This window comes from Dendrobates tinctorius, unplaced genomic scaffold (assembly GCF_039654945.1).
Source record: "Dendrobates tinctorius isolate UK_male_01 unplaced genomic scaffold, ASM3965494v1 ptg000181l, whole genome shotgun sequence".
Lineage (NCBI taxonomy): Eukaryota > Metazoa > Chordata > Amphibia > Anura > Dendrobatidae > Dendrobates > Dendrobates tinctorius.
The window spans coordinates 3587406-3600795 of NW_027361848.1; the positions used below are offsets into that span (position 1 = coordinate 3587406).

The following is a 13390-nucleotide window of genomic DNA, read 5'->3' on the forward strand; positions in this document are numbered from 1 at the left end:
GTTGTCAGAGTTTAGTGTGTTCTTTTAACCCTCTGTCTATCCAGACTATTGTTAGGGGAATAATCATCCAAGAAACTTTCAGATTCCGCAGCACAAGAATGGGGTGTGCTATCTTGATCATTATGAACTTTTTGTTTAGCTGAAATAGTGGTGTCCATCCCCTCCAAAGGAGAATTAATCAGGTCTGGAGGGCTGGCTGCCCCTTTAGAGTTACCTTTAGAGGAGGGCATGTTAGTTTGAGATTTTGAATTTTTTAAACCAGAGCCATTACCCCCCTTAGTAGATTTACTATACGTTGGGATCTGCAATTGTTTTAGAAAGGAAGACCTCGACTCATCTCCCTTCAATGGGGATCTCAACTTGCCCGGGCTTAACAGGCTAGGAAAGTCTTCATATGACTTTGAGATTGCCCCCATGTGTGACATAGATTCTTTTTGAGCCTTAGTTTTCTTTCTCAGTATTGCAGCATCCATTTTGTTCAAGTGCCCCTATGGCAGTGTTTATACGAGAATTAAGTGAAGTACTAGAATTCAATTTTTAGGAATAAATGCAATGAGATGTGGAGTATGTATTACTAGATTTTAGGAATAGATAAGAAATATATAAGGTATGTACGAGATTTAAAAAAAAAAAGTATTGAATTGACAAAATGAGATATTAAAGTCTGCTAATAATAGACTCTTAGAGCATCCCCCACAAGAATATTGTAGCAAGATAGTATTACAAAATAATACAAATATACATGTAACTTAAGTGACTGTAAAGTCCAACAAGTTAGATCCTGTAATTTTATAGGAACTGCTACAAGATTAGTTAGGGAGAAAGAGGCTGGTGAATGTTCCTTTTAAAGTCAGATGTTGCACCGACAAGGTATCCTCAGGAAGAGTTATTCCTGCATAGAAAGAAGGACTTTGTGTAAGGGATCCTAACTGAGCAATGTGCAGGGTCCTCTGTGACTTAGTAACAAAGCCTGTTCATGAGAGATGAGTTTTCCCGCCTTTGAAATGTTTCCAGGTTATACAAGCGCACCAATGGTACAATCTGCAATAAAGAAGTCCAACCCAGTGTAGTATATAATAGGATTCAACAGGGTACTCCCAAAAGGTAGAGAGGGGTAGCAGTAATGCACCAGGAGCCGTAACCACTTCAGAGCAGGACCCGTGCTGCTTGTCCTGGTATTGCTGCAGGGACTATTTTCACGTACTGCGGATGTAGATCTAATTGGTGCGTCACCTGCACACCAGTCTAAGGGGCTAGGGATAGGTAGCCCTCCCGGGATGTGAAACGCTGCACCAAAGTTATTCCCGCTGCAGTATAATCTTATGCAGCTGTCGGGATTATTTTCACACGCCGCGGAAGATCTGGCCGACATGCTGTCTGGATGCCAACTCCAGAGGACCAGGAACCGGGTGTGCCCCAGAATAATGGGTGGCAATGGGTACCTTAAGATTAGGGAAGCCAGTCCCAGTGGTCTTCTCTGAGAGGGGAGCCCGCACTTGTCTTCAGATCCTCTCTTCAAAGGAGCTCACGGTGGAGAGCGGTATCACTCTGCCCTTCAGCTCCACTCTGTCACACTGCAGGCCCGCTGGGATTGAAAGTCCAGAACGTGGTTGTGCCTCTGTTTAAACAATAAAAATGGGTACCTCAGAACAGGGGATGATGAATTTAATTATCTTCAGATAATCGCTGCACGTAAAATTTTCTCCTCAGGAAAGTCCATGGCACAAAATGGTATCCTTCCGCTGCTTCCCCACTGCTCTCACCGCTGGCTTCTGGAAAATTGAAACTTCACTTTTCCCTGGAAAAAGGAGCTTGATAGTAGAATCAAAGTGGTCCAGGGTGGTCAGGAATCTCTTCTGAACCGAATAATGAGTGGACCTCCAGTCGCTTTATGGGTCGCTTTTAAGATATCAGACCGGGAGCTCTGGACTCCAGCTGCCTACATAGCCAGGGTCCTAGGCCATGCCCCGCCCATCAATTTTTCACCCAAAATTCAACATCATCATACCCAAGATGGATCTCTGTAAAAACAGCAGGAATGATGACATTTTGGTGCATTGTGCTGCATATGGGCAAAGTCAATAAACAAGAGCTTCTTCACTACTGGAGTACTGACAAACTCTACAGCACACCGGTATTCCTTATGGTTACACCATGGACTGGATTTGAAGCAATCCAATAATGTTTGCATTATAGTGATAATGCGCATTGTCCTCCCCAAGATAATTCTAACTTTTAAAATTCAGCCAGTAGATGAACACTTCAGCAGAAAACTTGCAGAGACATACACACCCCAGAGGGACATCGCTATAAATTATAGGAATGTTGCTGAAAGACCCGGTCTGCAGGGCGCAAAGGACAGGATTCTATTGATGCAAAAAATTCTTCATTTATTAAAAAACAATAGAAATATAAAAGAGTCCACAACGCATTTCAGCGGAGTATATCCGTCTTCCTCAGGTGGCATTATACACTCAATGAAAGGGGGGGTGTATTTAAAGGAACAGCAACCAATAAAAATGCAGACACAATTAAAACAGTCCAAAACAATTAAGACACACGTGATAATTAAAAGACTGATGATGGCCATGTAACAAGGGTACAAAACATAAATACAAGCGCATGTTAAAAAAGTATGTTAAAAAAGAAATTAGTAGGGATAAAGCACTACTAAAAAACTTCAAAAATGTGGAAGGTGTATTTTGATAAAGGAATCTCAGATATCAAATGGCTTTTTCAATGGTAAGGTTTAACCCTTCTGGTGCCAGTGTGCCAAGTTTAAAAATCCAGAAGCTTTCCCTTCTTATTAGGTTGCCAAAACGGTCGGTCACATTGTCTGGAATATGGTCTATAATGGTGAGTTTCAGTGAGCTCTGATTTTTATTGTGTATTAGGAGAAAATGTTTCGAGAGACTATGCAGTAGAAATCCATTACGGATATTTTGATGGTGTTTATTGAGTCTAGCGTGTCGCCACATATACCTGTACAACCAATTACAATATTCAGAAAAAAACAGACTCTTCGTAATCTTGTGGCCCCGAGTTGCACAGTTGTTAAGCCTTCAGCTCTATTTACCAACCAAGGACACTCTAAACCAGGGTGCTTTGCTTGTAAGGTCCCAAAATGTCTACGTTGCACTTCCATTCTAAATGGGGCGCAATATTTTAAATCTCGTACCACTGGCATTAGTTTCAAAATAAATTTTCATGTCACTTGTCAATCAACCTATGTGATCTATTTCAGGGTTCCCCAACTCCAGTCCTCAAGGCCCACCAACAGATCATGGTTTCAGGATTTCCTTAGTATTGCTCAGGTGATAATTGCTTCACCTGTGCAATACAAAGGAAATCCTGAAAACATGATCTGTTGGTGGGCCTTGAGGACTGGAGTTGGGGAACCCTGATCTATTTAATTGAATGTGAATGTGGATTACAGTATATGTGCCGGACGGTACAGACGATGCACGCTAGACTCAATAAACACCGCCAAAATATCTGTAATGGATTTCTACTGCATAGTCTCTCGAAACATTTTCTCCTAATACACAATAAAAATCAGAGCTCACTGAAACTCACCATTATAGACCATATTCCAGACAATGTGACCGACCGTTTTGGCAATCTAATAAGAAGGCAAAGCTTCTGGATTTTTAAACTTGGCACACTGGCACCAGAAGGGTTAAACCTTACCATTGAAAAAGCCATTTGATATCTGAGATTCTTTTATCAAAATATACTTTCCAAATGTTTGCAGTTTTTTTTAGTGGTGTTTTATCCCTACTTTCTTTTTTAACATTCTTTTTAACATACGCTTGTATTTATGTTTTGTACCCTTTTTATATGGCCATCATCAGTCTTTTAATTATCACGTGTGTCTTAATTGGTTTTGAACTGTTTTAATTGCTTCTGCATTTTTATTGGTTGCCGTTCCTTTAAATACACCCCCCCTTTCATTGAGTGTATAATGCCACCTGAGGAAGACGGATATACTCCGTTTAAATGCGCTGTGGACTCTTTTATATTTATATTGTTTTTTAATAAATGAAGAATATTTTGCATCAATAGAATTCTGTCCTTTGCGCCCTGCAGACCGGATCTTTCAGCAACATTCCTACAATTATTCCTCTTTTGAGGCACCCGGTTGGAGCAGCATCGGACCCCCATCTGTTTACTAATACCCACACTTAGCTGGCGCTCCCACAGACCGTCTCATCTGACGTTCTTGCATCGCTATAAATTAATCTCTTTCAAAGGCAGGCTAATATTCCAACAATACCTGCCCAGTAAGAGGGCCAACTATGGAATTAAACTGTGTAAGTTGTGCTAGAGTACCTCAGGGTACACCCACAGATTTAGGGTCTAAGAAGAAAAGGACACCCAGATTGAAACCCCTGAATGCCTCCTGTCCTGGGGGTGAGTGGGAATTGCTGCACCCAGAGCTGGATATCACCTATACATACATAACTTTTACACCAGCATCCCACTCTTCAAAACCCTCTCTGTCAGAGATACAGTTGCATGTGGCACTGTACACAAAAATCAGAGTCCTTCCTGAACCACTAATTGGGCAACTGCTGAGACAGGACGGATGCTTAGCCCAATGCAGCAACAACTTACTGATGGTCAAGTATAAGGACAAGAGGGATGTCATTATCTTGACCACCATACACCATGACAACAGCTGCCTTGTCAATGTCCAAGGTTCTGCAACACAAGTCACAAAGCCAGATTGTATCCAGGATTACAATAAGTACACAGGGGGGTGTAGATGTCCCAGATCTGATCCTCAAACCATATAGTACCATGCAAAAAGCTAAAGTATGGTACAACAAATTGGCGGTGCACATTATGCAGATGGCACTGTACAATGCTTTTGTGCTGTTTCAATCAGCAGGCAATAAGTGGACTTTCCTTCAGTTCCAGGAGGTAGTCATCAAGGCCCTAAATGTTTGGCATTGAGGAAGGTGAGGGTCCCAATACTTCTGAAACTGATGGTGATTGTATCGTACTAGGTCAACATTTTCCAGGAGAGGTTTCCCAAACAGCAAAGAAGGGAAGATAAAAAAAAATGGTGTAGGTTATGCTCCTAGAGGGGAATCTGAAAAGTCACAAGTTAGTATTGTGAAACCTGCCATGAGAAACCTGGCCTTTTCAACAAGGCTTGCTTCAAAGCTTACCACACATCCACAAATTAATAAAATTTGTTTTTACCCTGTTTACACAACACACTTTTATAATTTGATGTACTCGACACAACTTATGCATACCACTACATTATAAATTCATACACCAGTAAAATCAAAAGCATTGTAATCATTACCATAAAACTATGCCTCTAGATAAATTTCTTGAGGGGTGTAGTTTCCAAAATGGGGTCACTTTTGGGGGCTCTCCACTGTTTAGGCACATCAGGGGCTCTCCAAATGCAAGGTGGTGCACGCAGGCAATTCTATCAAAGTCTGCTCTCCAAACAGTCACTCCTTCCAAGCCTCTCTGTGTGGCCAAACAGTAGTTTTCCACCACATATGGGGTATCTGCGTACTCAGGAAAAATTGCACAAAAATTTTTGGGGTACATTTTCTCCTGTTACCGTTCTGAAAATAAAAAAAATTAGGGCTGAAAAAAAACATTTTTGTGGAAAGAATGTGATTTTTTTTTAATTTTCATGACTCAACATTTTACATTTCTGTGAAGCACATGGAGGTTCAAGGTGTTCACAGCACATTTAGTTAAGTTCATTGAAGGGTCTAATTTCCAAAATGGGGTTACTGGTGGAGGAACTTCTACTGTTTAGGCACATCCATCAGAGACTGTCCAAATGCGACATGGCTTTCTCGATTCCAGGCAATTTTGTGTCCAAAAAGTCAAACGATGCTCCTTCCCTTCCAAATTGCACAACAAATTTTGGGGTTCATTTTCTCCTGTTACCCTCATGAAAAAAAATTGTGTTTAAAATAAAGTTTTGGGGGAAATAAGTTAAATGTTCACTTTTTCCTTCACAGTGCTTCAGCCCTTGTGAAGCACCTGAAGGGTTAATAGACTTCTTGAATGTAGGTTTGAGCACTTTGAGGGGTGTGGTTTTTAGAATGGTGTTACTTTTAGGTATTTTCTGTCATACAGACACGTCAAAGTCACTTCAAACGTGATGTGGTTCTTAAAACAAAAATGGTTTTGTAAATTTTGTTGGCAAAATGAGAAATCGCTGGTCAACTTTTAACCCTTCTAACTTCTTAATTTAAAAAATTATTCTAATGTAAAGTAGACATGTGGTAAATGTTATTTATTAACTATTTTGTGTGACATAGCTCTGGTTTAAGGGCATAAGTCTCTCACCTCAATACTCGGCACTGCCACCGGCACTTGGGACCAGAGTGTGCGGCTGCATGTATTTCTATGGCGGTTATTGAGGCGAGAGACTGGCGCGAGTTTCTTGCATTGCAGTTGCAAGTGTGACCCCGGCCTATGTGATAATAACTCTGGAGCGCTTCCCCAAATCCCAGTAATTTTGAAAAAAATTTTCGTGGAACATAATAATTTATGATAATGGTAAATTTAGGTCAATATATTTTATGATGATTTATAAAAAAAAATCTAACATTTGCAAAAGTTTAAAAAATGCAATTTTCAAACTTTGAATGATTATCCCTTTAATCCAGATAGTCATACCACAGAACAACATTAATAACTAATATTTCCCACATGCCTGCTTTACATCAGCACCATTTGTAAAATGTTATTTTATTTTGTTAGCAGTTTAGGAGGTTTAAAAATGGAACAGCAATATTTCATTTTTTCAAGGAAATTTCCAAAATTTATTTTTTAGGGACCTATCCAGGTATGAAGTGACTTTGGGGGTGCTATAAATTTGAAAAAAAAAGTTATGCCATTTTAAAACAGCACCCCCTGACATTTTGAAAACTGCAGTCAGGTAGCTTATTAACCCTTCAGGTGATTTTCAGAAATGAATACAAAAGTGACATGACAGGAATTAAAAAGTGCATTTTTACCTCCTAAGGCTGTGTGCCCACGATGCGATTTTTAAGCGGTTTTGCCGTGATTTTCAGCGCGAAAACGCTGCGAAAACGTTTAAAAATCTTGTACATGACGCACCCCATGCATTCCTATGGCATTCTGCACATGCTGTGCTAACGCTGCGCTTTTTTCTGCAGCGGAATCGCATCGCGGAAAAAATTGCAGCATGATCATTCTTTTGTGCGGAATCGCAAAGAATTGCCGCGATTCTGCACCCATAGGAATGCATGAGAATCGCTTACTTCCAGCATGTGGCTATGCCCACCATGCGGGAAGTTAAGCGTCTCAGGTGCGGTTGGTACCCACGGTGTGGAGGAGAGGAGACTGTCCTCCAGGCCCTGGGTACCATATCCCTGTAAAAAAAAGAATAAAAAATAAAAAATCGGGGTATATTTACCTTCCGACGTCCCGCGCTGCATTCCCGGGCCGCAGCGTTCCCAGTAATGCCTTGCGGCAAGGTCCTGTGATGACGTAGTCTCGCGTGACTCTAGCGGTCTCGCGAGATCGCTATAGTAATGCGAGACCAAGTCATCACAAGTCTCGCAAGGCATCGCTGGGAACACTGAGGCCCGGGATGGCAGCGCGGGACGTCGGAAGGTAAATATACCCCGATTTTTTATTTTTTTATCATTTTTAACATTTTATCTCTTACTATTGATGCCGCATAGGCTGCCTCAATAGTAAAAAGCTGGTCACACTTGTCAAACACTATGTTTGACGAGTGTGACCAACCTGTCAATCACTTTCCAAGCGATGCTTCAAATCGCTTGGAAAGTGCTTGAGAAAATCGCAGCAGAATCGCAGTGAAAGCGCGCGGAAAAAACAGCGCGATTTCTGGGAAGGAGTCCGGTTTTCATTGTGCGTTTTAAAACGCTACGTGGGCCCATAGCCTCAATGTCGCTAACTTCCAAACAGGCCACTGTATCCGGCAGACTCTAAGGCCGTTATTTGGCCGTGAATTGCCGTGGCAAACAGCAGAACCACACAATCATGATCTATGGGTGCCGATGGGGTTAAATAGGAAGCCTCTACATTCTGTTAACCATTTATATGATGTAGTCACTTTTGACAGCAGCAACTAAGGGGTTAAACAGATATGGATGGTGCCAACACTGATTGTTGGTGATACAACAAGTTGTCAGCTATAGGTACAGCAGACAGCTGTTGGATTGTCACCTGTATGGGGATGATATTCTCTTATATCTCAGGTCAGTAAAAAGACGTATTGGCTGTCATTAAAGGGTTAAACAAATTTTTCATGAAGTACAGTATATCACAAAAAAACACTCAGAATCACTGGGATACGTTGAAGCGTTCCAGAGTTATGACCTCATAAAATGACACTGGTCAGTATTGAAAAAAATGGACTGGTCAGGAAGGTACAAACAGGCTCGAGGGTGAAGGGGTTAAAAGTAAACTATGAACACTTGTAGTTTTGAACGTATTCTCACTTTGCAGCATTTTTTCTACCCCTGCGTAAAATGTTTGCATAATATTGTCATACTTTGATGCTTACGTTTTGGTAAATCTTTTACATGGTAGGTTGCATAATTTTAAATATTTAGAAAGGAATGTTTGAATTGGCGCGGTTTACAGGTTTGCTAAAAGAAATAACATAATATTTGTAGATATTTTAATGTATACAGTTATGACTGGCATTTCAGAGCAGAATAGCTTCCAATTCTTCTCCATACAACCATCAAATGGTAGTAATTAATCCTGAGATGACGTTTCCTCCAAGCCAAGCAACTCTTGAACAAGTCTTTCGCTAAAATGGGCACGGCTATAACATTTAACATGGTAGGCATCAGACATTTTGTAGATGATGTAAGCATTATTTATGGCAATGCTTAGGGAATACCAAAATACTTGCTGCCAAGTCTTGTTTGGTTTGTGTGAAATAAAGTACCTGAAACAGAATAGAAAATTGATTATATTGCTGAATATTTGTAATCATGCGAATATGTCATTTTGTACGCATAGCTATACAAAGTCCTTTTTTTGACCGTTTCCTCTGCATTCATTCCAGGCCTTAATGACTGAAATAAATATAGCAATAGCTTATTTAACTTTGGAGAAATTGCATGTATCCCTTGAGTCTGATATTGTTTTATTTTCTATTTAGGAGAAACAACGATTTCTTTTTGTGATATGTACAATGTATTATAGGTATTCTTTTCTGCTTTTTTTTTGTTTGTTTTTTACCATATTCTTGCAAACATCCCAAAAATGTAAAACAATTACCGATAAGTTGCATTCAATACCATGTGTAATTATTTTTAAAGTTTTTAATGTTGTAGTCCTCTAGCTTTCTGCATTTGATCTGATTACATGGATGCAAAATATGCTATTAAATTATTTTTTTTAGACTTTATGGACTATAGCAAAACTGTAGAAGAATAAACCATTCTAAAGCACATTATTTACATTACTCCATAATGTACAAAACATTCCAATGCAAAAATAAATTGTGCCATTTGGCCTTTTAGTAGTGATGAGCAAATCAATTTTGGTACTAATTTTTTGAAATTCATATAATTTTTTATTAGACAAATCACCTAAAATGGCCATCTCCAGTTATAGCTCACCTATATAGATACACATTATCTTGAGCCTCACCTTGCAGACTTCCTTATAATAATTTTCATAAACCTATATAGTAAAGTCAATCATGAGAAATTATAGGTGTGTGATCTCTATTGATTCACAACCACTGTAACAGAGCAAGCAGCAGATACTGCTTCCAGTTTGTGGTGATAAGAGGTAAAACTCAGATTTAAAAGGAAGGTGCCATGATTTTAATTGTTGTTATAATAATTATCTATTATGAACGCAAAATTAAATTACTTTAATATTTTTCTATTTATTGATTTTTAATTAAGCTACTGCAGACTGCCATTTTCAATTGGAGGTGTATAAGTGTCTGAGCACGATAGTTGCCCACCTCAAATTCTGCTCTAAATACACAGCATAGGACTCAGTGCGGAGTGGGAGCGCAAGGGAAGATAAGTACAAGTGTTTTTTTTTTTTTCTATGCATTGTATATAACAGGCTAGAGGGGCCATATACCAGGATGAAAGGGCACTATATGGGGTCATGATAATGTATGGAGCATTATATGGGGCCATTATACCGTATGAAGCACCATTATGGAGCCACTATACTATGAGGCACTATATGGGGCTACTCTACTGTGTGGCACTATATGGGGCCATTATACTGTGGGGCACTATATGGGATCATTATACTGTAGGGTACTATATGGGTCTCTTATACTGTATGGAGCACTATTTGAGGCTATTATACTGTGGTGCACTATATGGGGACATACTGTACGAAGCACAAGAAATTGGAGTTTACAGAAAAAAAAATAAGAAACAAGTAAGGCAAAATTTAACAAGGATTTGAAAAAAAATTATTTGAGCAAACCAAAATGTATTTTTTTTTCATTATAAAACCGAAAATTTCTTTGTAATTTATGAAGGAAGCGAGAAGTGCCAAAAATTAGGGATTCATAGTGACTCAGATATATCCTGTACTACACATAAAGAAGGGCCTCATAACCATTCTGTTCAAACTGTAATGTAGTGGTACGCCTAGACTCATAAAATCCATGCACTAAGGCTAGGACGCATGCGCCGCCAAACGCATACTGCGCACGGCCTGCGCCCCCAGTGATAAAGATAGGGGACGCAGGACGCATGAAGCGTCATGCGCCGGTAGGCGGAGCTACCGGCGGAGGTGCGGCAGGGGGCGGGGCTTAGCGGCGGCCATGCGCAGGCCGTCGCTGCGCTCAAAAGCGCTAGTGTGAAACTAGCCTAAGTGTAAATCCTGCCTAAAATGACAAGCAAGACCATTCATACACCCTTGAAGGCACCAACTATAGTGCCTCAATCAAATATTGTGAACAAAGTGTAGTTGTAGTACTCTTAGGGTACTGTCACACTTAGCGATGTACCAGCGATCCCGACCAGCGATATGACGCGGTCAGGATCGCTGGTACATCGCTAAGTGGTCGCTAGTGAGCTGCCACACAGGCAGATCTCACTAGCGACATCGCTGGGGACGGGGATCGCTACTTACCTGTCACACCAGGCGATCCTGCGTCCTCCCGCCCGGCTCCACGCGTCGCTCGTCCTCACAGCAGGAAGCGCCGCAGGAAGCTGACGACGAGAAACAGTCCTGAACGTTCTCGCGCGATCAGCGATAACCAGCGGGGGAGCCGGTCGTAGGTAAGTATCAGACACAGAGATATCGCTAGCAATATCGCTATAACGTCACTAGTTATAGCGATATTGCTAGAGATATCTCTTAGTGTGACATGCCCTTAACACTCATAAAAGTTCTGCATACAGAACAAGCCTGCCAATATTTACAAGCAGGTTCATCCATACACCCTTGAAGGCACCAACTGGAGTGCCTCATAAAAAAATTAAGAAAGTGCAGTTGTGGTACTTCTACACTCATTAAGGCTTTACACAAAGTGTAAGCCAGGAAAAAAATATAAATAGGGTTATCCATTCATTTATAGACCCTAGAAGGGAACAACTAGCGGGCCGCATTCAAATATTGAACATTAAAAACACTTTAAGTGCTGCTGCCATCTGGTGGTATTGACAAGTAGGGTCTAATTCAGGCTTTGTTCACTCTTATCAGAGTGAGCCTGTCAGCACTTTCTGTTGAAAGTGCCTCTGTGTTCTGATTCCCCCAGTGGCACTAAAGATCCATTCAGACAAGATGGTAGCAGCAGGGCAGCATAACAGCTTCAAGACATAAAGAGACAGCACATGCCATTTGTTCACCTTTGAGACGCAAAAGTTGAAAGTCTCTTAGGAATTAGTGAGTATGCTGGTTTAGTCAACCACGTAGCTTTGAGACTCAATAGTTGAAGGTTGCAGAGGAATTAAGGAGTACAATGGTTTTGTTGGATAGGTATTGCTTGACCATCTTTAAAAACATTTCCCTCATTGTCAAAAAATACCTGGTCATCAGGACCTGGACGCTGGGCTCGTTTGATGAAATTGGCACACCTTGACAGAGTAACCCAGAGGCGTATCTGGGGGGCGGCAGCTGGAGCATGTGCCCCGGGCGCAGCCAGCAGAGGGCGCAGGCGAGCCACCTAATGTGGCGGTCCGCAGTGTCTCCCCAGGCGGCTGCATTCTGCCGCCCCCCCGGACTGTGAGCTCTCCAGCCCCCAGGGATCAATTGTATGCGCATCTGTCTCACGAATACAATTGAAACTCTGACCATCTGGTCAGAGAGATGCCAGCAGTGTGATAAGATCATGTGATCATGCTGCTGGCGTCAGTCGCCCACGCTGACCACACTGGTGGTAAGTGCTCCAGGGGAGCTGAAGACACCGAAGATTAAGTGCACGGGAAGGGGATTTAATGTGTGGAGGGAGATTTGGAGTGGGAATGGGGAATTTAATGTGTGTGTGGGAGATTTGGAGTGGGGATAGGGAATTTAATGTGTGTGGGGAGATTTGGAGAGGGGATGGGGGATTTAATGTGTGGGGGAGATTTAGAATGAGGACACAAAATGAGGTGCAAAGGGGGAGATGCAGAGCATGTATGAGGAAACAGTATGGAAGGGAAGTATGAGGAAACAGTATGGGGGAATAGAGGGCATATATGAAGGAACAGTGAGGGATGGGTGCAGAATTTATGGCGAGTGGGTGGGATGGGTGCAGACAGTATGTGGAGCGAATGAGGGAATGTATGCGGACACAGTATGAGTAGCGATGGGATTAATGTATGCCTCTGCTGTGTGTTTCCCTCTCTTCTAATCCTTCATCCTTGCCCCCTGCTGCTATTGTTATCTGATGGGAATTTTTTTAACATATTTTCCACAATGGACTTCTGGCATAGCATCATTTTGAGTCCTTTTGATTTATTGTTTAGATAGTTCCAGCAGCCATTACACTGTCTTTTAGACCCCGGTCAGTATAACACACGGTTGTCAAGACAGTTACCTGAGTCCTCAGAGGTATCTGATAAGTATCCGTTCACACACAGTCTCTTTCTGACTCCAGTCAGTATCACACTGTTTTCAAGACCGTTACCAGTTGGCCACGCAGGTTCCCAGATCCCTCTTGTCCACAGAGGTATCCTGTACACATTTGTCACTGACCCCAGCCAGTATCAAACGGTTTTCAAAACCGTCCGTTCCTTTTGGCTCTGAGTCACCGGCACGGCTTCCCCAGGCTATGCGACATCCGAGCCTGGAACATGGGAGCTCTGTCTGGGCTGACAGACTCCAACACACTCTCTCACATGTGCAACACGCCTGCCTTAGATAGCTGTAACCACTCCCAGTTACCTATCACATGGCTAGTCACATGATCATGACCTCATCA

At 41.6% G+C, this 13390-nt stretch overlaps 1 protein-coding gene across 2 annotated transcripts in view; it reads right to left on the reverse strand.

The window, feature by feature from the left end:
• Window positions 1-13390, reverse strand: part of PGBD5 (piggyBac transposable element derived 5) — a 669748-nt gene that overhangs the window by 149747 nt on the left and 506611 nt on the right. The window contains exon 7 of one of the 2 annotated variants that reach the window (XM_073551843.1): window positions 7594-8941. The exons of the other annotated variant lie outside the window; for it this stretch is intronic. Coding sequence (XP_073407944.1) covers window positions 8746-8941 — 196 coding nt within the window. The 3' untranslated portion in view covers window positions 7594-8745. Of the gene's footprint in view, window positions 1-7593; window positions 8942-13390 lie in introns of those variants that run through there. 2 annotated transcript variants of the gene reach the window in all.